Source organism: Anser anser (assembly GCF_964211835.1).
Source record: "Anser anser genome assembly, chromosome: 1".
Taxonomy (NCBI): domain Eukaryota; kingdom Metazoa; phylum Chordata; class Aves; order Anseriformes; family Anatidae; genus Anser; species Anser anser.
Genome location: NC_139720.1, coordinates 13,552,848 through 13,578,243, shown reverse-complemented (window position 1 = coordinate 13,578,243; position 25,396 = coordinate 13,552,848). Strand labels below are relative to the sequence as shown.

Sequence of the window (25,396 nt, the reverse complement as noted above, 5' to 3'; positions counted from 1 at the left end):
CATCGCTGAAGCACTGAAACTCAGGCTCAGGATGCAACCTGTAAGATTGGGGTCATCGCAGCTTGATTCAATTCCCAGTTATCTCTCAGCTTCAAATTTGTGCCAGGACCCAGCTGGAACATGGTTATGAGCATCCCTTCGGGCATACCACCTTCTTCCTACCCTCTTTTCCCTTGTGCCAAACACAGCCACCTGCTTTGCTCTCCTCCCTTTCCCATCTCTTGCATTCTTGGTGTGCTATGGAGCTATGCGCTTTGTCCCGCAAAGCATCTACACAAGCCACTTCCCACTTTCTGTCACTTCACCCTTCAAGGATGGGCAAAATGCACCATAAACAGTCAGCTAGGAGGACCTTCTTTTCCATTACAAAATTTGGGACGCCACTTCTCCTTTCATTAACATGCTGGTCAAATTTATTTGAGACTTGTACAAGCGAGAGACTTGTACCAGCCGCAGCTGGTACCAGCACGTCCTGGGGCTGCACCGGGACCACAGCAGCAGCTGAGCCCAGCCCTGCCTCCCAGCTGCAGGTTTTCCTGGGCTGCTCTCAGAATTTGGGAGCTCCCTTCTTGGCCTCTCAGGGACCTTGTTGCTGTCAGGAATCAGCCCAGGGCTGTGCTGTTATTGAATAAATCTTCCAGGAGCAGTCCAGCTGCAAGACTGAAATTTCCCTTCAGTCAAAATAAAGATTAGCTTAGGTAGTGCACTACCTTTCTTCTTTTCTTTCTCCCCCAAAGGTCTCAAGCAACTCGTTTCCGCTGGCACCAGCCTGCTCCTTTTGATAAGCAGCAAACTTGGGCGATTGATAACGTCTACATTGGGGATGGCTGTATAGACATGTGCAGCGGCCATGGAAAGTGCACCCAAGATAACTGTGTGTAAGTGAAACTTTTCCTTTGTCCTATACAGCACTGCAGCATTTCACTCTTCTGTAATTTTAACAAAATCTCAGGAAAGGTTTTGACACAATTTAAAAGGAAGGAGTTTTGCTTTTAAAACTGAGCAGGGCATCACGACTGCTGAGGAACAGAAATAACAACAGGCTGGGTGAATGCTGGGGTTGGCTCTGGCGGATCTCTGCCTGTTCACACATCATGGATGATACCACTGGTCCCTTCTCCAGCAGCCTCTGCTGTTGCCTACGCTGCGGCTTGACCACCTTCCCATAAGGGAGGGAGAAGAGACTCCTCGAGATTGCACACCCCTCTGTGAATACAGTGCTTGAGCTCCCCAGAAGTCATCCCTGGTTCCCAAGGGGTTTCACGTCATCTCCCCTTGCCCTCATCCTGGTGCTGGGTGCAGAGCACAAGGGCTGGCAAAGGGATGCATCTGCTAAGCAAAACAATAGATGCCAGTTCTTCACAAGGCCTATTTTTGCCTTGTAACTCATGTTGGCTTGATGGCCTGATGCTTCTGCTTCATAGCAGGGTTTGACTATGGAGGCAGATGGACTTGATCCTCAACGTGTTTTATAGAACAACACACACAGAGCCCTGCAAAGCTAACAAACAACAACTAGACCTCCCGAGATTTTCTGTCTGGCAACAGAGAAATACCTTCCAGATGGATCTGCTGCTTTTCCAGTCCACAGATGATAGCAGAAATGGGAGAACAGTGGTATAATTGTGCTGTGACTATGTTTGTTAGAAATATATTCCACTGCAGAATACACATATTCTGGCATTGTCCTATATCCCAACAGCACTGAAGTACCATGGCATGGCCTCCTTGGTGAAATCTACGTAGTAGTAGAACTTTCTGTGCTTTTATCTAAACTTTAACACAATATAAGAAGAAGGTTTTTCAGAAGAGACAAAAAACAGGGACCATTTAAAAGAACAGTATCTACCCAGTAGAACTTTACAGAAACATTTAAAATTTAACATTAGCAGGACATTCTTAGGCTCAGCACATTCTTTTAGGTTTATCTATTACAGTAAAATGTATTTTACTGATACCATTCTATGTTGGACTGTACTCTGTATTATCAGCAACAATGAAAAAACATGTACACAATACTATCCTTCCAAAAATTGTTTTTGTTTCATATTAACAACCTCAAAAAGTGGCAGATGTTTGAGATCCCCATATGCCAGTTGTGCACTAGTAAATGATGCAGACTGTCTCTGTATGGAATAACACGGCACCTTGATGTGGGATAACGTGGCACTGATTAAATCTCTGTGCAGGGACTTTGCCAGCTGAATTTTGCATTTGTTTTCCTCTACAGCTGCGATGAGCACTGGGGGGGGCTCTACTGTGATGAGCCAGAGACCCCACTTCCGACACAACTGAAGGATAACTTCAATCGCTCACCGTCGAGCCAGAACTGGCTGACAGTGAACGGGGGCAAGCTGAGCACCGTCTGTGGAGCGGTGGCCTCGGGGATGGCTCTTCACTTCAGCGGGGTTGGTGTTCGGCACGGAGGCTGCCTTGCTCTTTTTGACAGTATAAGCAGGACTGATTTTAAAAGTTAAATGAATTGCAACATGCTAAAAAAATATTAACACAGTAAACACAAAACATATCTATATCTACCTGTCTATATAATATATATCCTTTAGTTAGCTGAAGGACAAAGTCAGGTGGGTCCTACAGCCTGGTGCCGGCCAGATACACTCCAGGAAAGCAGATACCATGATCCTGGCTACGCTGCAGCCAGGAAATTAGTAATGCTGCAGAGGCCTCCTGAAAGCAGCAGTGGTGGGGCCTTTGGAGGTGGAGCTGATAGATCAAAGCACAGTTGAAGTATGTAGACATTCAGACCCACCCTCTGATAATAGCCTCTTCATAGCTCTTACAATGTCCACAGAGACTGCAGTTTGGTGCAGCTTCTAATCAGCCCACGGAGGTAAATTAATAACTAGGCACTTGCATGTGTATAATGTGCACTTGCTCCTTGAAAATATGGCCATGTGTAGACTTATCCTTCAGGTATTTCTTTGTTGGTTTTGTTTGGTTGGTTGGTTGGTTGGTTTGTGGCGTTTTTTTTTTTCAGTGTTAGCTTAGAGTAAAATTGCTTGTGTTTTAGCTACACACATAGCTGTGTAAGCCCGACTGCTGCTGAATTACAGTGTGCTCTAGGTAGCCTCAGGGTTATAAAAATGACAAAATATTATTTTAGAAACATAAAACTTGTGCTTATATAAATCTTTCACGCAAGGGAACTAGTTCAAACTATGCAAGTTTTCTAAAATAAATTGACAGAAACATTTACATTTCTACTTCCTTCCAGTAGGACTAAGTAGGAACCACTAATTAACAGACTAAGCAGGAATTATGGGAAAGCACACAAATTAAAATTGTTGTGCCATTCGATGGTTTGCATAAACTGAACGATTAGCACATAATCAGTGAATCATTAACTCTGCATGGAGAACCTAGTGTTGCACACTGGAGGTGTGGATTTTTGTAACTCTTGTATTCAGCATAAAGGTGAAGTCATTCTTGATGCTTAATTTTATAAAGCTGTAGGTCAAGTACCAACGTATGTATTTTCAAGATGGAACATAACTGAAACTATTCTCAGAGAAAGTCATTTATTGCTCTGTTGTAGCTTTACTTTTATTATAATTTGTAGAAGTTGTACTGTTTTGAAGGTTTTACAACATGAAGCTTTATTAGTAGTGACTGCATAATCTACCAATTTTTATGTTCATAAGTTTTGCCAGACAGCACCAGCCAACATAATTTTTCATTACTTTTAAGGGCTGCAGCCGTACGTTAGTTACAGTTGACTTGAACCTCACCAATGCAGAATTCATCCAGTTTTATTTCATGTATGGATGTCTGATAACTCCCAATAACCGCAACCAAGGAGTACTGCTGGAGTATTCTGTGAATGGTGGAATTACCTGGAGCCTCTTAATGGAAATTTTCTATGACCAATTCAGCAAACCGGGGTTTGTAAATACCTTCTTCTGCATATATAATTTCCTGTACTAGGTCAAGTGTTCTATATTGTTTCATAACAACCTCTCTGATTTATTGCTACTGTAGTTTGGATGTCAGATCTTTAAGAGTTCGGCCTGTCCAGTCCTGCGAGCATTTATGAATGGCTTTAGAGTATGTGTTTGAGCATCAGCATTTGTTCAGCCGCAAGGCCAGAAATACAGGAAGACAGCTACCGCAATAATGTCCATCCAGGTCTTGAAGATACTTTCATTTGCAATCTAGTTCATTACTGACAAGAGCAGAAATTCACCACTTGAACTTGTTAGAAAACAGTGGAGGAAATGAATTTCTGCAGATATCCGTCAAAAGGTCTACACTAAACTCAAACCCAATTTTAGGACATTTGTGAAGTTCAAACCAGTATAGATATGGGTGACCTCTTCCTCATTTATTAGTTTAAAAGACTCATAGAAAAGGGGGCTGGGAAGGACCCATTACTTGATATTTTATTTGAATGCACAAATAAATCATTAGCATTTTAATTGGCCCAGTGATTTATGTGTACTATTGACTACTGTTGTAAGGGAAATAAGAACATTGTACCGGAATATTGCTATCTGCTCCAGGTTGAAATTATTAAACTTAATTTTACTTCAACATTTCCCTTCTTAGCATTTTCCTAATTAGGACATTGTGGTCATACCCTAGTAGTCTAGATGATTGCATTTTGTTAAATTCAATCTCTTGCAAAACTCTTAAATCATGGTTTGAGCATGTGGGATTGCTCAAACCTTGCCAGTCTGGCTGCTGACCCTCCCCACCTTACTCTGAGCAGCTGTGCAGGGGATAACGTTGGGAGTGATCAAAAAGGGCTTTGTTTTGGCAATCTCCCATGGGAAAATGTAGGCTAAATCACCTAACCTTTCTCTGCCTTCCCAATTTGCACCTGCTCTAGGAGACAACAGAAGTGAACCTGGTCAAAATATTTGGTGCAGAGCATTGAGAAGTGTCCTCCTCTTGTGGGTTTCCTATAACTAACTTCCGTGTTGTATTTCAGTTTTGTGAACATCCTCCTTCCCTACGATGCCAAAACCATTGGGACACGCTTCCGCTGGTGGCAACCTAAACATGATGGTCTGGACCAGAACGACTGGGCTATCGACAATGTCTTGATCTCTGGCTCAGCTGACCAGAGGACTGTGATGCTTGACACCTTCAGCAGTGCTCCCCTGCCACAGCATGAGCGCTCCCCTGCCGATGCAGGGCCCGTTGGGAGGATCGCCTTTGACATGTTTATGGAAGACAAAACTACAGGTAAAGGTTTTACATGGGTCTGAATTAAAGGGCAAGAAGTCAGTGCAGTGACTTCTAAATCTTGCTGCACCTCTGAATCCTTGTCTCACTGTGATGGATGTCATAGACAGTCCCATCACTACCGGTGTCCTTGCTTATTATTTTAGTTCACAAAATGCAAAATGAAAATGTGCAATGTAACTTTTCATTTTTTTACTAAGTGAATTTACTTAGAAGATGAATTTATCTTCAAAGGTTATTCTAAGCAGGGTTCTTAACTGGTTTGTTTTCTGTTTGTTAATTTCTTTAAATATCCATTAGGGAAGTTAAGTTACATTTTACAAATAAATTTTGTAGAGGAGGAAGTATTTCTGAATGTTCACAAGGCTTAGCAAGTCATAGTGCTGGGGTATACTTTGTGCAGACATGTAGTCAACATCCTTAAGAAAATTCTTTTAAAACATCCAGTGCAAGAGAAGTTTATATTTTGAATAAACCTCAGGGCCTTACTTCTTGAACATTAAAAAATAATGTTATAATGTTTACGTAAGAAAGTAGTAAGAGGTGCTTTGAGCAATAAATGTAATAAATATGTACATGGGAAAGATGGGGTACTGACATTCTGAGGAGTAATACTAAATAATTCTAATGTAGGCTGAAAAATAAAATACCTTTAATGGTTAACACTACTTTGTGACTGTTTTCTGTACCTTATGTTGTCACTGAAAATTACGTTCCCATTTATTTTCAAGTGAATGAACACTGGTTATTCCATGATGACTGCTCAATTGAGAGGTTTTGTGAGTCTCCTGATGGTGTCATGATCTGTGGGAGCCATGATGGCAGAGAGGTTTATGCAGTCACCCATGACCTGACTCCAACAGAAGGCTGGATTATGCAATTCAAGGTAAAATCCCTGTCTTCTACATAATTATTCTAAAACCCATTTTGCTCCAATTCTAAGCTGATTTTTCAAGAGCTATGATGATGTCTATAACTATGCATAAGCCATTCTTTGCAGGGAAAAGTGTTGTTATTAGGCTGTTGTTATTTGTCTCACCTACAACTTGTTGGTAAGCTTTAACACTGCGGGCCATTCTCAGAGGTGACACACTCTTCTCCTCCAGCACAGAAGTTGTATGGACATCATATATGAATAGGAAGAATATATAATATATATATATAAAAGATATAGGAAGAATATTAAATATATATATTTATAAATATATGTGTTTTATATAATGTATATAATATATATATTTATAAATAATAATATAAAGAATATTAAATATATATATAAGGTGCCCATTTTGATACAGATGTTAGGTGAAGGGAAAGCAGCTCAAAAATGGCCACACCTCATCTGTGTGGGCATGCATTCACATCAAACCTGTAATCAACCACATTTCATACAACCCTTTACCTAAAATGAAGAAATAATCCAGCAGTATATGGAAGTTGTAAGAGCTTTTTGCACAATTCTCCTATAAAGAAGGTCCACTGGACAAAACTGACTGGGGTGGCCTCCCCTGAAATACCCAAATATTAGGTCGTGTGGAAGAGGAAAACAGCTTTATCAGTTATAGGGTACAGGCACAAGTGACAAAACCTGGATATCCAGAGAGGTGATCTAGCTAGAAAAAAGTTGAAACTCTGAATATGGTGACTGTTCTCAATCTTGGAAATCTTGGGATGAGATCTGCAGATGGCCGGTACCATACAAACACTATTACTGACATGATTTCGAGCAAAAATCAGCCGTCAGTTTTCAGGTTCAAACATTTTTTAAACTCTAATCACCACCACAATTAATTCTAATTTACTTATGCTCTCTTCTTTATTAGGTTTCTGTTGGATGTAAAACCTCGGAAAAACTTGCACAAAATCAGGTCCATGTGCAGTACTCCACTGACTTTGGTGTTAGCTGGAATTATTTAGTACCTCAGTGTTTACCAGCTGATCCAAAATGTTCTGGGAGTGTTTCACAGCCATCTGTTTTCTTTCCCACAAAAGGGTGGAAAAGAGTAACTTACTCACTGCCTGAAAACCTCGTGGGCAAGTAAGTATAAGTTCACTGCTTGTTTTGTCTTGGATTCAGCACGTCCCAAAAAACACAACAGGAAACACATCTGCCTATTCATTTTCTTTCAAGAAAGTGCATCTTGCAATGTTTATGTTTATCATACACTGTATGATTTTATTTCCTATCAAGATTGATCATGACTCTTGGTCTGAACAAATGGCAGTTATTCTTGCTTCTCTGCAGTCTGCTCCAGTACAGCATGTTCTGCTCTGTTCAGGCAGCTGTGTTCAATTAGGGAGTAAATTTATGACCTTACTGAGTGGAAACTTACCCTTGCTGTCTGCAGTAGTCCACACATATGCAAACTATTTTTTTTTTTTTTGCAAAAAGGAAAATCTCTTATATTCTTTGAGTAATTTGCAAAGAAAGTATAACCATAAATGAAATTCTTTCTCAAGAAGCCAGGATAGATTTTTCCAGCTTCCACAGTGACCAAAATCCATCCATATGTGACCAATAGTACATTTGTGAAGAAGATATGGATATGTCATAAAATCAATTTCAACAGAGACTGATATATATTACTTGTGGAAGGTTGGAGGATAGTACAGTCATAAGTATATTGTATTTCACCTACCTGTTTTCATTTGAGCAAAGTTGTTTCATACATATCTGTCTGGTTTTCTTTGTTTCTGTACGTGTAGTCCCGTGAGGTTTCGGTTCTATCAGAAATACTCAGATATGCAGTGGGCCATTGATAATTTCTATCTGGGCCCTGGTTGTCTGGAAAATTGTAGAGGTCATGGAGACTGCCTCAAAGAGCAATGCATCTGTGATCCTGGATACTCGGGTCCAAACTGCTATCTGACCCAAACACTGAAGGTAATTTTACTGCATGTTTTAAAGAGTGAATTTTGACATGTTTTTGGCTGAGAATGAAAAAAAGGGAAAGGGAGAGAGAGAATCGCACTGGAAAATTAGCTTTGATTCATGACAGTCTGAAGATACTCAAATCCACTTTCAGTCCTTTTATCATTTTTAACAAAACTACAGTACTACAGTATCCAAGAACTATTTTGTTCATTTTCAAATAACACTGCCCAATAAAGCTGTGATAAGGTTCACTGTTCATCTTTAGATTATCATTAGACAGAATTCATCCTTGCACACATGATCATTGATCAAGACCTGTAGAAGGATTGTCTTTATCATGTTAGAGCTTATTGAAGCAATGAATACAAGAAAAATCTTGAAATTTCACCACAGTACAAGTTTTGCTGGGGAGAAATTATAAAATAATAATATCTACCATACACACTGGATATGTGGAGTGGTGTTACATAGTCTTGGATGACCATAGTTATGAATTAGACCCATTCATTTGCACATGGAAACTCTAATGTACTGGATTACCTCCCAAATATGTTAAAATCTAGCCCTAAAATATTTCCATATTTAGCCAATCCAGTTCATCTATGTTCATTAATCCTAGGAAAAAGAAATAATCTTTACAGTGTTTGTGAGTCTTTCAAATACATTTAGAAGATCAGTTCCAGCTCTGGCCATCAGAAAGGCTTACGATCATAATTACTTGTGCTTTATGTTAAACACCTTCATTACAGACTTTCCTGAAAGAGCGCTTTGACAATGAAGAAATTAAACCAGATTTATGGATGTCCTTAGAAGGAGGAAGTACTTGTACTGAGTGTGGGATTCTAGCAGAAGACACAACTCTCTATTTTGGAGGTGCTACCGTGAGACAGGCTGTCACTCAAGATCTGGACCTGCGGGGTGCAAAGTATGTCATGTTACCATGTCATTTCAATGGGGAACTCTGTTAAATGCTCACAAAGCAGCAGGCAATACAGCTTGTAGCTCAAAGAATTCCTAAGCCACCACAAGCAGAGCATTATCTCAGGTAGACACTAATTAGATTATGATTTAATTTGCTACAATGTCCAATGGAGCAAAGGTTTGCATGGCACTCAGGGAGGATGGTTGCAGCATTTCGGAGATGTTCTTCAGTACATTTGGGTCCTCCAGTGTCTCACTGGAGGATTTTCTGAGGATTTTTGGAGAAGTGAGTGGGAATCATTTAATATTCCAGAATTGCCACAGAAACTTCTTTTCACTGAAAAACAAGTTGGCGGAAAGCATGAGGTTCTCTGAATATATGATAGTTCTTGGTGGATTGGTAACACAGGGAGATATTTACACCCCCAAGTGTAGACCCAGAAGACAGGGGTGAGGTAACATAACAGTTGAGATAGCTGTCACTGGTGGTAGAGGCCATAAGGATGTGTTTGGCAGAAATTCTCCCTGATGGGATCTGTGAGCCACTGTGGCCAAAGCAAGAGGTGAACAGCATGGAGTCTAGCTTCCCTGAGTCCCCCACATCATCAGAGGTGAAAGGAGTCTAAGGGGCAGTGGTGGCATCCAAGGACAATCTCCATTCAGAATCACCCTCTGGTGTTCTCTGCATCTCACCACTGATTACACCAGAGGCCTGAGACGTGAGAATACCTCCCTGCAGTGCTTGGTCTTGTCAGCATTTACACACATGACTAGCTTTTCTCAGACAGATTCCCACTGAAAAATGAAAGTAAATGGGAAACAGCATGCTTGAGGAGATTGTGAAGTTGGAGCTGTGGCTTTTTTCATTTAAAAATGCCTATTTCCCAGAGGTATATCTGACGTGGCAATGAGAAGCAGGGGAGTCCTCATGCCCTGCCAGAGCCAGACCTAGAGATGTGGTGAACAGGGGAAGGTGATGCGCAACTAATGGTGTGGGGGAAGCTGCAGTGCTCTTAGCATGGCTAGTAACACCATGCTTGCTGTCAGAAAGGTCTCCATTCCCTACTGTTTTTTGGACTCAGCTACCAACTGTGTCTTGTTTGTCAAGAAACTGATGCTTTTAGTTGAGTTGTAGACCAAGGCCCACCCTACCACAGTGGAAAGGATGGCCCTCCATGCCCCGGTGAAGCAGCAGGTCCCCTTCACCAGGAACATCCTAGAGGCAGCAATGCCTGTCCTGCAAAGAGGCAAGACACTGCTGTCACCTGTGCACCACTGGCTCCACTCCTGAGGCACTAGCGTTGTCTCCCACTGAGTTCAGAACATCACCTCTGCTGGTCGGCCTCTCCTGTGGGCCCATACAAGACCCGTTCCATTTGCATGAGGTAGAAAGGGTGACTTAACTGGAGAGCAATGAAATAACATCAGTTTAGACAAGTTAAGGACATCACATAGAAGACAACTTCTGCATCTTTGTCCCTTGGCTGAATGGCTTTAAAGAATTCTATTTTTCAGCAAAAATTCATCAGATCACATAGCCTTTCAAGTAGGAAGGGGCCTCAGGAGGTCCCTAGCCCAACCTCATTCTCAAAGCAGGGATAACTGTGAATTTAGACCAGGCTGCTCAGGGCTTTGTCCTTCTGAGTCTTGAAAAACTCCAAGGAGAGTGTTGAGTTAACCATCAGAGTAATATTTTTTTCCTTTATATGCAGTCAGAACTTCCTTTGTTTCAATGCACAACCACTGTCTCCTGGTCCCTGCCATGCCCCACAGCAAAGCTCTGCTCTGCCTTCCTAATGACTTCCCTGTAGGCTGCTGTCAGATCCTCCTGAAGTCCTATCTTCTTTAAGCTGACCAAGCCTAGGTCCCTCAGCCTCTCCTCTCAGGGCACATGCTATAGCCCAGACAATTTAGGTGGCCTCCAATGACTTTACCTCAGTTTATCAACATTTTTTATGTCCTTCATTGCTGCCAGGGCACCTTGTTAAATTATGTTTAATCCCCTTTCCACCAGGACTCTCAGGAAGCAATTAGCAAAGCTGCTCTTGGCCAGTCAGTCCCAGTCTGTACCACAGCAGGGGGTTAGTCCCTCCCACGAGGAGGACATTGCATTTGTCCTTGTTGAATTTCATGAGGTTCCAGTGGGAATTATAAGGCAATGTTTTTGGAAACCTTTGTTCTACTTATACATCAGCGTTACTTGCTTAAAAATTTTGAGCATTTTCAGCATATCTGCTTACAGAAAGGAAACTTCTTGATCTGTACAGATCTTTAACAGTTGTAAACCTGTACATTTACCCTTAGATTTCTACAATACTGGGGGAGAATTGGGAGTGAAAACAACATGACAACATGCCACAGACCAACTTGCAGAAAGGAGGGAGTGCTGCTAGATTATTCCATTGATGGAGGCAAGTACATCTTGAAGTTTCATCTAAACTACAGCCATATTCAGTATTTAAGCATCATAAATATCTGAGAAGTCATCATAACAATCCAAAATAATAAGATAGGTATTTTTGTCCTTGTAATGTTCTTCCTCCATCTAAAAATTCCATCTATTGCTCAGGAAAAGTTTTCAATAATCCCCCTCCTTGATTTTAGTTATCAGTGGCTTCTAGCCAATTTGATTGCTTTATACAATTACAAAATTGCTCTTGTAATGAGTACAGTTGCCAACTACCCTTAGAAGTTAAGATTTGCCTATTGGGAGAACATAGCTATTATTTCTGATTTCCTGCTGTCTCCCTGAAATCTTTTAGAAGATTCTACCTTAAGCTTGTTTTTATTACTAAATCAGCGTCTTTTCGTTCTAGGGATAAGCTGGACTTTGCTTCATGAGATGGACTACCAAAAATATATCTCAGTCAGACATGACTACATCCTGCTCCCCGAACGTGCTCTGACCAACACAACCCGCTTGAGGTGGTGGCAGCCTTTCACCATCAGCAATGGGATCGTGGTTTCAGGTCCAGATCGGGCGCAGTGGGCTCTGGATAACATACTGATTGGGGGAGCAGAGATCAACCCCAGTCAGCTGGTAGATACATTTGATGATGGTAAGAGGCTATGACAGCTATTCTATTGTATACCATGATCTTATTTGAGAAAAGCCCTATGAGCTTGCAAGCACACTTTTTCTTCTTTTTTAACATTGCAAAGTTTTTGTTTTGTAGACTAGTACTGTTTCTATTCAATTCTTCATGCTACTAGTGGGGATGTCTGTATTATATATATGCATATATATATACACAAGTACATTTAGGTATGTTTGTGTAAATATATGGACATATCTATAAGAAGGCTTTTTATTTTCAGTCCAACTCATTTCATTTAAATTCTTGGGTAGGGAAGTTTTATTTAATCATATTTTAAAAAATACTATTATTTAAACGTTTTAATTACCTGTCCGGAGCTGATGTTTATACTATGTCTGCTAGTAGCTTACTTGTTGTGTGTCACAACAGCTAGTGTAGATTTAGTGTTTATATCGCTAAAGTACTGTATCTAGTGATTCTGTGGATTCATTACTAAACCTTGATGTTTCCTGAGACAATACAGTAATTGTATTTAACTCATGTTAATAGAAGGCACCTCTCATGAAGAAAACTGGAGTTTTTACCCTAATGCAGTCAGGACTGCAGGGTTCTGTGGAAATCCATCATTCCATCTCTACTGGCCAAATAAGAAAAAGGACAAAACACACAACATCCTGTCCTCCAGGGAGCTTATTATACAACCAGGATACATGATGCAGTTTAAAGTAAGAAATGTTCTCTCTCTACAAAGTAAATTTTGTAATGAAAAATCATCTAATTTCTCTCCAGAAGTTCTTCTTCTTCCAGCTAGGAAGCACAACTGGATGAATATATAATGATTTTATATTAAAATATAGGAAAATTTTCAAGTGTAGGTAACGGGAACCTGAAAGGTTGCATGAATGTGAGATGTCAAATTCTTCTGACTGTCTATATGCTTTGGGGGTTACTGAGAGAGATTGGCAGTTTAATCCCTTTCTCCAGAAATTACTGGATCATCAGACAGAGTAAGAATTATTTTCTAAGTTGAGAATGCATGGCATGCAGAATATGCCATTTCCCTCACCTAGTGAATAAGTAGAAAAGGCAAGGTAGATGTGGGCTGGAAAAGAACTGGCATATTGAAAATGCAGGAGTGCTCAGAGTAGAAGTACCCCTTTTGCTTACTTGTGTCATGGGAAGTGATCTAAATAATCAGAGAAACGTTTCTGAATATTTTGCTTTGTTAAAGTGGAATTCTGAATAGACAGAGGCAATAAGAAAATACCTTTGTAGTTGCTTCCCAGAAATGGGCCCTTCCCCAATCACTATGTCTTAAATAAACCAGGAACAAACATAAAAGCAAGGTTATAACAATAGTTGTCTCTTTCCTTGTTTTTTTGTGTTTTTTTTTTTCTTGGTCTTCTCTTTGACAAGACAGCTCCAGATTTTTCCATTTTTGATCAAATTTTCACCTTTTCTCAACATTGTTGCCTATTTTATATTGACTAATATACTCCCTCAAAGCATTGCTTCCCCCACTTACACAGCATGCCATCTTAAAGGAATTACATAAAAGAGAAGTCTCACATACTATTTCCTACTGCATGCCAAGACCCTCCAACCTGCTTATTTTGCCCAGCTTATCATCTTTTTCCTCTGGTTTAAGGGCAACATTTAAGATAACCCATCAACATTGAGTTGTTTGTATTACTGAGCTGTCATTGCAAAGTGTTTTTCTCCAGACTTTCTCCTCCTTTTTCTTCACCAGTCACAGCAAGGATTTTATTTCTAAACTAAGAACTCAGCTGTAGTGCATGGCTACCATTTGGTGCTGAAATTCTTAAAATATAGCTTTTGTTACCTATTCACTACTATATATTGAGTACGGTAATCTTTCTATTCTAACATGGCACAAATATGTTTATTGCTCTAGATATTCAGAATAATTCAGTTGTTAAATTTTATTGACTTGAGTTCACACCCACATCTTTTCATTATGAGTTATAAATTTCATAGGTGATTAATACAAAGCTCAGTATTTCACTTCCTGAAACGCTGAGGAGCTTCCACGTCCTGGTGCCTCGGAAACAATATTTCTTTAGATATATAATTTCAAATTTAGGAAATTAGTGTCAGGATTCTGTTTGAAAATAACAATGAGGTAAAATTAAGTAAAAGCAGTACCTGAAGTATTGTGTCTTTTGTTTTCCACCCTCTTTTGATAATTATTTTCCAACATATAAGTTGACAAACTTTTTTATACAGCCTGTAAAGAAAAAAAAAAAAAGCACCACTTCATCATATATCACATTAAATGTCTACCTGACTTGTTACAGCAGCCAATTTTCTTTATGCTATAGATCGTGGTTGGCTGTGAGGCAACTTCTTGTGGCGACCTCCACTCTGTGATGCTGGAGTATACTAAGGATGCAAGGTAAATGAGAGCAGAATATATAGACTTAAAAAAAAATAGTATGAAATTAAAAACCTCAAAATCTTTTATTTATTAAAGCATTCACTTTGATGTTCATCTCGTAACAGGATCTGAACAAATCCTGTTTGCAAGCACTGGGATTTGTGTACATAACTCCCATAAATTCTCTTTATAATTTATTCCAGATGCTGACAGATTCATGGCATTGAGCTTGCAGTTACAATCATGAACATGTTCCTGTTAAAAATGTGCTCACAGAAAGCCACATTCACAGGAAACTGTTGTTTTAGTGGTACAGGACTGTACATTTAGGACCAAACTGTAATCAAGCGGAGGTTACTTAATTCTGATTTGGTCTGTAACTGACAGAAAAATTAATAACACTGTTTCCTGTGCTGTAGTATAATATTGCATTATAATTTGTAAAAGTGAAGATATATTCTGTGCTTAAATGTTTGTGGGTAAACATGGGGCATGGAAAGTCTTCCAAGGCTGCACCAGGGTTTCACCTTCTCACCTCTTGTCTATCTGTGGCTACAAAGCATGGAAACTCTCACTAACAATCTATTGGTTTTGTTTAGTAAGACAGGCAATGCCGTGACTTTAGAGATTACCTTTCATTATTCTTCCAGTTGTTCTAAGAACATATTTTTTTGTTGTTTTCTACAGGACAGATTCATGGCAGCTCGTTCAGACACACTGTCTTCCTTCCTCATCTAATAGCATTGGCTGCTCACCATTTCAGTTCCATGAAGCTACCATCTATAACTCTGTCAACAGCTCCATGTGGAAAAGAATAACTATCCAGCTGCCTGATCATGTCTCTTCCAGGTAGGTTACCAAAAGGTCAGCTCACTGTGGGCCTATAAAATGTCAGCTGTCTTTCTGGCACTGTCAGCTTTGGAACAACTGGTGAATTAAAAATGCTTCTTTATTGCTGGATTTAGATCTGATACATAATTAATTATTTTTGAGAAAGCTTTTTGTTAATAGAAGTGTCTACTGCCGATAATGTAACAGCCACCCATTCAGGTTTGGTCTGTCTTTCTAGTTATTAGTCACAGCTCTTGCATACAACATTTTTCATTTCATCTGCTACTGGCCTATTTGAACATCACTGTACAAATGTGTTTAATTGCTAGATGTCATAGCATCGTATTTGGGTTTTGACATTTGCAGTGCAACTCAGTTCAGGTGGATTCAGAAAGGAGAAGAACTAGAGAAACAAAGCTGGGCAATCGACCACGTGTACATTGGGGAAGCATGCCCTAAGCTCTGCAGTGGTCATGGATATTGCACAACTGGAGCCATTTGCATTTGTGATGAAGGATATCAAGGTTTCATTTTTTCAATTTCTTTCTTATACATCTGCTACAGTCTAATCTAACTCAAAAGTAAACAAAAGATATAGACAGAGTGATATATCCTGTCTACATTTATCACTGGAATGCTTGAGTAACAGACTATAAATTCATAATTTGGCAGGGCTGCAAGTAACAACTACTCCCTTCCTTTACTCTTCCTGGGTTGAATCAGTAGTCTCAGCTGTCTGGCACTGTGTTTATAGTCCATTCAGTCCTCATGGAAGGCACGATGTGGCTACACGCTTACCCAGACACGGCTTTCACCCCTGTATTCCTTCCAATGGTGCAGTCACTCCCACTCCCAGGGGACGTGTACATGGGATCCAGACATTGGTGACTGGCACCTGCAAGGGATTCAGTTCTGTGCCCTATCACAACAGACCGTTCTGCTCTACTGCTGCAATTCAGATGAGCAGATGTCTAATGGTACCCGAGTGTCCTCAAGAAATTATAAGTGCTCTGTGGGAGTGGAGCCGGAGTGTTTAGAGACTTCCAGGACAGTCTCATAACTTTATGAGATCAGATTCTTCCCCAGTTTTAAAGGCATTTCCCTTCAACCACCAATTTGAGGTTTCCCATGTTGGCACCAGTGTAAAACAGGAGAAACCTTGTTGCAATATTTGAAGTTACACTGCTGTAAAAAATAATAGACTGGCAGCCTTGATTTCATAAAAATGAATATTATACAGCAATGTGTGCACTATTAATCAATCTGCTGAAACATATTCAGCCTGTAGTCACACTGTATACTGGGCCCATAGTCACACTGTATACTGTAACTTGAATGTAATTACAATGGACTGTAACTGAATTTTCCCAATTCTTTTGATTTTTGTGTGTTTTATAACTTCACTGTGTCATTTCTAGGTGATGACTGCTCTGTTTTTAGCCACGATCTCCCCAGTTATATTAAAGATAATTTTGAATCTGAAAGAGTCACTGAAATAAACTGGGAAACCATTCAGGGGGGAGTGATAGGGAATGGATGTGGACAGCTGGCACCCTATGCCCATGGAGATTCACTCTATTTTAATGGATGTCAGATACGACAAGCTGTGACTAAGCCTCTGGATCTCACCCGAGCAAGGTAATACTGTGAGCATAAAATGCTCTTTCAGCAGCTCATGAGAAATGAAATTATTCCTATGCATGTGAAGCCATGTGGGCCATGAAGAGGATGGACTAACTTGGCTGTACCGTGCAGTCAGATGTGGCTGGCAGATAAACATTAGGGTTGGCAGAACGCTTTGTGACTTTCATTTGGGAGATGGAGAGTGAGGAGGAAGCCATGTCAGGTGAAAAGGTCAGATGTTTTCATCATGCCCAACAGAGCACTGCCTAGTAAGCCAGAACTGACGATGAAGCCATTGGCAAAGGGTGGATACCAGACTGTCTGGACCAGTGCCTGATCTGATAAGACAAATCCCATGTTTGTATGTGCCTCCATGGCAGTCATGAGTAAAGATGCTATTAGCAATTATGGACTGATTTTTCTGTTTCAGTTGTCAAATAAAATTATATTCACCTGGCAATGAGCAGGAGTATCTTTTTCATCTATTAAGTCTCTATGGCCATAGAAAAACAAATGTGACCAGCCTGTGCTGACCCTTAAGAGAGTGACAGTTTTCTGGATTGGTTTTGTATTTAGCTGTCTAACAAATGATTAGAAACAGGGTGAATCAGCAGCTGGGCCAGATATAAATCAGACACTTCATTTCTTGCCTGAACACCTAGGTAGAATATTAGAAATCTTTTAGACTCTTTGTTCAACCTTTATTTGCCCCTTTTTAGCTTTCAATACACTCATTTGCATATTTATTCTGTTTATGTATCTCAGTTTTGTGAAGAAACATTGTAAAATTGTATCTATTGCCTTCAAATATATTGAAATATGTTATGCATAGTAAATTATTAGTTTGAAAGGAGAGCTGTGTTTTAGAGACTTGAGAGCAGTTTATTTTGCCCTGTTAAAAGTACTGATTCTTGAGAATCCTGAATTTTTGTAATAACTGCAATAAATCTGGAAGTGCTGTTCTTTGTTTGAATACTTTTTGCATATTGAAAATACCTTATCTCTCTGTGTTTTACAGCAAAATCATGTTTGTTTTGCAAATTGGAAGCATTTCACAAACAGACAGTTGCAATACCAATCTAAGTGATCCTAACACTGTAGACAAGGCAGTGCTCCTCCAATACAGTGTAAATAATGGAATTACATGGCAAGTAATTGCACAGCATCAGCCAAAGGACTTCATACACGCCCAAAGAGTGTCTTATAATGTTCCCCTGTGAGTACCTAGTCGCATTTCATTACCTCTAAATGCACAAGATAGATTTCTGCTAGGAAAGGCTTTATCTTTGCATCACTGCAAGAAAAACAAAAGGTTGGTAGGAAGGCAGGCAAAGAAGGAAGCTTAAGTGGAAGGCTGATATTAAAAATGTACAGTGTAGTCTTCAGAAAAATTTTTGGAAAAAAATACCAACAGAATACTTGTTCGGAAGATAAGAGGAAAAAAAAAAGTATTTAATTCGTCCTTCTGTGTGTGCATTTTTCACCATTAAAGGTTTTGTGCTTATAGCATGTTGATGTGCTGGGGTGTACAAACAATGCTTTGGCTTTGCTCTCAGTTCATGTTGAGGGTTAGACAGAGAAGTGCAAGACTTTGATAGTCTGGAGCTCTCACAGTCTCTTGTGTTTGTGACGACAGGGAGGCACGAATGAAAGGAGTCTTACTGCGCTGGTGGCAGCCCCGTCACAATGGAACAGGTCATGATCAGTGGGCTTTGGACCACGTAGAAGTCGTCCTGTGAGTATCAGCTTCACCTCATCCCACCCCATCTCAGAAAGTACTGAAATACCTCCAGCATGGCACGAGTGTTAAGCTCAGTAAGAATCGTTTTGGCCCAGGGAAACCTTTGAAAATCAGTCTTTGCTAATGCTTTGCCCTGGCAGCAACCAGCAGCAGTTAAGATGGTCATGAAATAAGCAGCACAGCAGGGTTATGTGTTTTGTCTCGTGGAAAAACACAGGAGGGAAAGCGGGGCTTTATCACCACCAAGTATTGGTGTGTTCCTGTAATGCAGCGATGACTGTGAAATATATTGTGCTGGAACATAAGAAAGGATATTTCTGTTCAATGCTGTGCTGCCATATAAAGTTGATTTATGTCCTTTTGAAGATACAAAAGTGTCTGCTGTATTGCTCTTTGCACAGAGTAATGTTGTTGTGCCTCTGAAAAATTTGCATTAGCAACTAATGCCTTATTCATTTCCTTTTTTAGTAAGAAGGATACTGTTCAGAAACAGGGTTCACTATATCAGGTTCCTATGGTCCGAGCTCTATATTCATCCCCTTGTCAAGATTTTACCAAGTAAAGTGTCTTCACCCTCTTGATTCTCCCATTATTGAGATGGGTTTCGCACGCAGCTAACCCATTTTTTCCTGTGTTACGTCACAAAGAGATGACCTGCTTTTTCTCTAACAATTTAGTTCCAGTAGAAGTGAAATGCTAGTGGCTTCACGGGAGGGAACTCATCGCTGACAGTGGTTGGCAGAGAGAGGCGTGCCTGCTCCATAGATAGGTTCAAACATTCCTTTTATTGAATAATTTAAAAACCAACAATGAAGAAATTAGGCTTGGATAACATCCAGACTGTGTAATTATAAGGTTTCTGTCTTTAAATCTGAATTATCACAGACACTGCAAGTAATGTTTTGTAACAATAGCAAAGTGGATTATCTGATTGCTAGTTAGCCCTGTTCTTCCTTCCACCAAGCAGCACCAGCTTGCATGGCACTCATATCAACCCCAAGCCAAACTGGTCCCAACACTGAGTAACTGTACACGCTCTGCTGCTTTTACACACCTTGCTGGGCTCTGCTTCCATAACATTAAGCTTAAAGCTTGAAGGAACAGAGGGATGGATGGGATTCCTGGCTTAGTTCATCAGTGGCTGTACGATGTTGCATCAATAAAGATATGAAAGCATAAACCTGCAGGAAATGTTTAGAAAACCACGGAACTGGGAACGGCTAGCTATAAAATATTCACATTTCTTTCTGCCTTTCACTTGAAAAAAAAAATAGAGAGAAAAAACAGATGGGAAAAAAATAGAGCATACTATTATTACCCATCAATCCAAATAGGAATGAGCTTTTAAAAAGGGATTCTTAGGCTGAATTCTGAAGAACTTCTTGGACAATGAGATTTGCCAAGTTGTGGTCTAAACAGACAAGTCAAGTGGTAACAATTCAATCACAAGATCCATTTTATACTAGAATGGAAAAAGCAATAGAAATGCTACAGCAAGCAATCACACCTTGCCTAGGGAAGGAACCAGATGGGCAAGCAGTGCCTCCTTCTTTCTCTTCTTCTTTGTACATAGATGCTCCCTCAGGCGGCCTGGGTTTTCCTTCAGCTCTGCCACTTCGCACTGGTCACTTTACCCCTCAGCACTTCAACTTCTTCACCTGTAAAACGATGAAGATGCTGTGCCATTGCCATGGAGTACTTCCAGGCATGCAGAAGGGAGCCTGGATCAGTGTCTGTTAGCACTAACCCTAGGCCATCCTGCACACACCAGGGCCACCAAGGTGTTAAGCTGCACTACGAATACTAGGGATAGGACTTACATTTAATTCTTAATATTCTTACATTTTCCAATGACCAGTGTGGGCCTTAATCTCTGAACTTCCCGGGATTTTCAATGGTTGAAAGACAAAGAAGGTGGGCAAGGAAGAAGAACCGTCTTAGAAAGGCCGGTGTGTAACTGCAGAGAGGCTCAGCACCCCATAGCAGACAGAGGCAGCCTGAGCTCCCAGACCACGCTGCCTGTCTGCCTGCCTCTCCCAGCAGCAGTGTAAGGGCCCTTCAGATGCCTGAAGGTACCTAAAATACTAAGAAAAGGTCCTGTGAGTAGGAGCAATGTGTCAGCAATCCTGTACTTTCTGGACATGTTTTTCTTCATTGTCTGCTCTTTTCTTTCACCCACTGTAAATTTTCTTTCACCTACTGTAAATCCCCATACAATTTAAACTGAGAAGAAAAAAAAAGGGGGGGGGGTTAGAAATGAAGGTGCTGGAAATGTCAGGCACAGAAAGCCTGCCTGCCCCTGGGGCAAGTAAGCCAGCTCACCGGGTTAGCTCTTTCATAAGAGGCAAGGAGGCGCTGTCCCTTGGGTGCTCATCCACCCATGTTCCCAGAGAAAGAGCAGAGAGTCACGGCCTGAAATAAAATCATTCAGTAGGATGATGTAATTACCACTTTCCATTCATTTTATAGGGAGTCAGTAGGTTTCTGCCTTGGCTTATTCTTCCCAAAGCAGAGACACCTTAGGAAACCTCTGTGACTCTCAGGTTGGAAATAATCCCTGCTGGCTCTCTGACCTTGTCTCAGAAAGCCATGACTCCAGCCATCCCTGGCTCCAGGAGCTGTTGATGGTCTGTGTCTAACACAGTCTGGACTCTGTGCTCTTACAACCCTGCCACTCTTTCACCTGAAAGAGACTCCAGCTAATGATCACAGACATACACCCCCCTGGCTACCATCCCCATTATCCTCTCTGGCCCTGTTAAAAGCCTGCTCACAGACGTCCTAGATTTTCACACTTTTTCCTGCTCTGTGTACCCACGTCACTTCAGCAGGCAAGCCTTTAACCTGTGTGGCGTTATAGCAAGGAGCCAACCTATACCAGGAGGTGTGGTTCTGGGTGCAGAGAAATTCCTGGTTTTCCATACGTCTCATCCTGTCAGCCCACAGGGTAGGGGAGGAAACACAAACATTTTATTGAATCCTCTAGGTGCTACCTGTCGGCTTGGCTGTCTGCAGAGCCAGAGGTGGGCAGAGCTGCACACCCAGGTGCTCTGCCAGCCTCTCCTCAGCCCAAGGACAAGTCAGCAGTGCTCTCCTTGAGCAGAATATGGGCCAGAGCAGGAAGGCAAGCAAGGAAAGCACCTGCCTGCAGGGAGAGCGGGTCTGCAGGGGTGTAGCACAGCTAAAGCTTTTCATGATTTCATTCCCCACCCAATGTGGGGAATGTTTCTGCTACCCATTACATTCCTCCCCAGAGACTGTCCACCCCAGGGAAAATATGTGAATACCTGTTTTCATGGTTCAACTCTTAGCAATCCAAGGATTTGAAATTAATTCTGTCATGAGCCCAGCTGCTGAGTCATAGCACAGATAAAGCCTACAGTGATACATAGCCAAGGTCACAACACTTCAGTCTAATTGACTGAGTCAAGGGACATCATCCTCTTAAAAGCAGACATGTTTTCAGGATGCAATTTCTTTGTTTCCCTTTTTGCTGGAGGAAATAAAATAACCTACAGATAATCTGTGCATGCAAAATACATGATGGTAATAAGAAAGGACAGGCGGGTGCTTTTGTATATTTCTTAGAATCGCCTCTCTTTTTAATGACTTATTCGAATCACTCATTAAAAAGCAGTGTTGTTAACACTGTACTGCAGCTGCAAGTGGTGCTCAAATTGAGCCCCTCTTTCCAGCAGGTGAAACGCAGCACCTGCTTTGAATATGGTATACATTAAATCGGTCTTGCCAACTAACCACTTGCCAACTTCTTTTAACAATGGCTGATGTCTGTCATGGGATGGGGAGAGGATAGTAGTTATCAAGATGTCCAGTCCCTTTAAGGCTAGTGCCTTTTTAGTGCCAAATTTTTTCTCTCAATTTGTAAAGAAAGCTTTGGGCACAACTCTCACATGTTCCATGACTGTGGCTCTTCTTAGGATTAAAAAATATATATATATTTTACCCCAGACTTAAGAAAGAGTGCTTTTTTGAATGCCCCTATATTCCTGCCCTAAGAACAGCCCATGTCCAACTCTGCATTTCATCTGCACATCGTTCCTCCCTCTAAGTAGAGCTCACAGCCTGCTACTCAGATACCACGCACTTTTCTGCATGTGCACCTGGAACTGCCATTTCTTTGTGTATAGAGCAGGCACTCACTGACCTCCCAAATCTGATTTCTGTTAGAAAGTACTGAGAACTAGAGGTCAATGATAAACCGAATACTAATGGTCTGATGCTGCTTTCTTTGCACCCCAAAATTCATAATGTAATCCATGGGAATTTGAGTTGTACCAGGAATGCAAGTTGTATTACCCCCCTTACTTTTTATGGTTAATTGTTGGAAAACAGAACAAATCCCTCCATAGTCATCACTCCATGCTCTTCATTGTCAAGATATTCTCACATTTTTGGCACAAATGATTTAGTGAGGAACTTAGGTTGCATTTGGTGCAAAGAATGTTCATCTGTACTTTGCAACATGAAAATACAAATTATATATCCTAGCTCTAGCAAAGAGTTTTTATGTGGAAAAGCATGTTCATCTGCTATATCTTTTTACTATAAAGCAATGATTTGAAAAATGCATTTAAATTAAAGTCTAAACATAGTTATAATAAAGAACAGAAATAGTTCAAACATTAGGTAGTTATCTGAATATTCACAACATTTATGCCAAATTTAATATGATGCAATCTGTGCTTTTATGACATGTTTATTATGTTTCTAAAAAGTGCATGCTGAATTTTATAGAAAATAATAATATAAGCATTGATTTGAAATATCAGGAAATAATTTGTTCAATTTTTATTTTCAAAAGAGATGAAAAGTCCTATATTGCCTCTAAACCTCATCAGGGTTTTATGACTAATCACAGTGCTGCATGCATTGAAAGGCATTTTCTAACTTGTGTTGTATTTCATTGTTTGCTGTCATTGGTTTTACACTAGAATAAGGTAAGTACTTTCCCTGAATCAATATCAAATACATGTTGCTGCTACAGCTACAGTACTTTCACAAAGTTTTGTCAGTGACAGATCGGTGGAAAATCCGCTGTACTCTCGGAGATGTGCCAGGGAGCTTTTTAGGGCCCTGGTCCTGCAGCTCTGCCCCAGGGAGTATCAGGGGAAGTTAAGCATAGCTGAACACGTTCATCACTCTTGTACTACAGCAGGAACTTCCCTAAGGCTGCAGCCAGAAGCATTTTTCCTTCTCCTTCAGTGCAATAAGACCTGCAAATGGAGGGCACCCAGGGCACTGCTTGGGCAATCTCTTAGCTCTACATGGGAATTCCCACTTTTTTCTGTAATTAATGACCACAGAGCTGAAGCTACAGCCGGGTAGAATATGTCAGTGAATACGTACACTGGCATAGACATGCATGCCTCTTGGATGCACAGCAAGAGCTTGCCAGGTAGTTCTTGTTTCTTGTAACTACACTGGTTTGTGCTGCCCCAATTAGATACTGCTAGTCAACACTGTGACTGAGCTGTGGGTTCAGCTGTGGGCATCTCACTGGAGCCAAAGAATGTCGTTAATATAAGCCATGAGGACTTCAGTCAGAGCACATCGCTTTTCTCATAACCCCCCTACAAAGCATTTGTAATTCATCCACAAAATTTACCCAAAGCCTAGTCCTGAGAAGCATGCCTTTGCTGTTTTCTAAAGCTTTGTTCATGTTTGGTTTGGTTATCTAAATATTTTTGTTTCTATTTGTTTCCCAATGTTCCCATCAATCAGAAATAAAAACATGAAAATAAGTGACATTAGATATCTCGCTTTTTTTTACTGCATATTTTTATTCTATTTGGTTATGTTCTATTTTCACCAATTTTAAATTACAGATTTTACTTCAAACTATGCTTTTGGAAATATACAATATTCAGAACAGTCTGCTAAAGACCCAGATGGTCTACTTAAGAGTGACTTCTTCTCATAAACCGTTATTGTACATATTTACTGAGTATGCCCTAAACAGAATTTTGTTTTTCTATATTGACTGCGTATTGTTTTCATCTAATCAGTATAACTCCAGTGACTCCACTCGAAAGTTGCTTAGGGTTTCCTATGTAAACTGGAGCAGTATCATCTTCTATTTATTTTTTACCATGAATGCACCCAAAACTGTAGAATAGATTATGCAGTAATTGCTCCTAGGATTTGCTTTTGTTGCTGTTTGCTTCATCAGCAATACACAGATAATTATTTTGGATCTGCTTTTTGCATCTGATGGTTCAGTGAATGCACAGAAAAGGAAGAGGGCTCAGTGCACTGACAGGCCATTACGGACTTGCAAAGCAGCCTCCAAGTTGCCACTGATAGCCGAGCAACATTTCCCCTCCGCACCCTCCATTATGGAAGGGGGGCTTATTCCTAATACAGCTTGATGCTGCCTTGCATATTTTGGGTGCTCGAAACAAGAAAATAACAGCAACGTATGTCAAAGCCTTTATCAGTCTGTAACAATACAAATGAAGTTTATTAACAATAATATTGAAAACACTCTTAAATCCACCACATGCAAAAAATGCATAATTCTGCCACAAAATTTATTACATAATTCTTATTGTGATCTTACAAAGCACTATTGGTCTCTATTATCCAGTGCTTTTCTCCTACCAATATGTAACATTAATTCAGAGAAATAAATATAGACTTATTCTCATTTTGTGAATATCAGACTATACATGATAAACAATACAAGGCAATACAGTACTGTACTTTATACAATATATCAATTTACCTATAACAAGAGTGAA

General features: G+C 40.4%; 1 protein-coding gene across 2 annotated transcripts in view; it reads left to right on the top strand.

Annotated features, from left to right (window-relative positions):
- RELN (reelin) overlaps positions 1-25,396 on the top strand; it is a 293,768-nt gene that overhangs the window by 264,299 nt on the left and 4,073 nt on the right. The window contains exons 47-63 of one of the 2 annotated variants that reach the window (XM_083821372.1): positions 738-878; positions 2,231-2,408; positions 3,709-3,902; positions 4,952-5,208; positions 5,940-6,094; positions 7,032-7,246; positions 7,915-8,092; positions 8,833-9,008; positions 11,309-11,415; positions 11,821-12,063; positions 12,592-12,767; positions 14,385-14,458; positions 15,128-15,289; positions 15,638-15,795; positions 16,690-16,909; positions 17,913-18,110; positions 18,531-18,629. In XM_083821372.1, the coding sequence (XP_083677498.1) occupies positions 738-878; positions 2,231-2,408; positions 3,709-3,902; positions 4,952-5,208; positions 5,940-6,094; positions 7,032-7,246; positions 7,915-8,092; positions 8,833-9,008; positions 11,309-11,415; positions 11,821-12,063; positions 12,592-12,767; positions 14,385-14,458; positions 15,128-15,289; positions 15,638-15,795; positions 16,690-16,909; positions 17,913-18,110; positions 18,531-18,629 (2,931 nt within the window). Of the gene's footprint in view, positions 1-737; positions 879-2,230; positions 2,409-3,708; positions 3,903-4,951; positions 5,209-5,939; positions 6,095-7,031; positions 7,247-7,914; positions 8,093-8,832; positions 9,009-11,308; positions 11,416-11,820; positions 12,064-12,591; positions 12,768-14,384; positions 14,460-14,649; positions 14,683-15,127; positions 15,290-15,637; positions 15,796-16,689; positions 16,910-17,912; positions 18,111-18,530; positions 18,630-25,396 lie in introns of those variants that run through there. The other variant, XM_083821373.1, reaches the window with a different exon arrangement.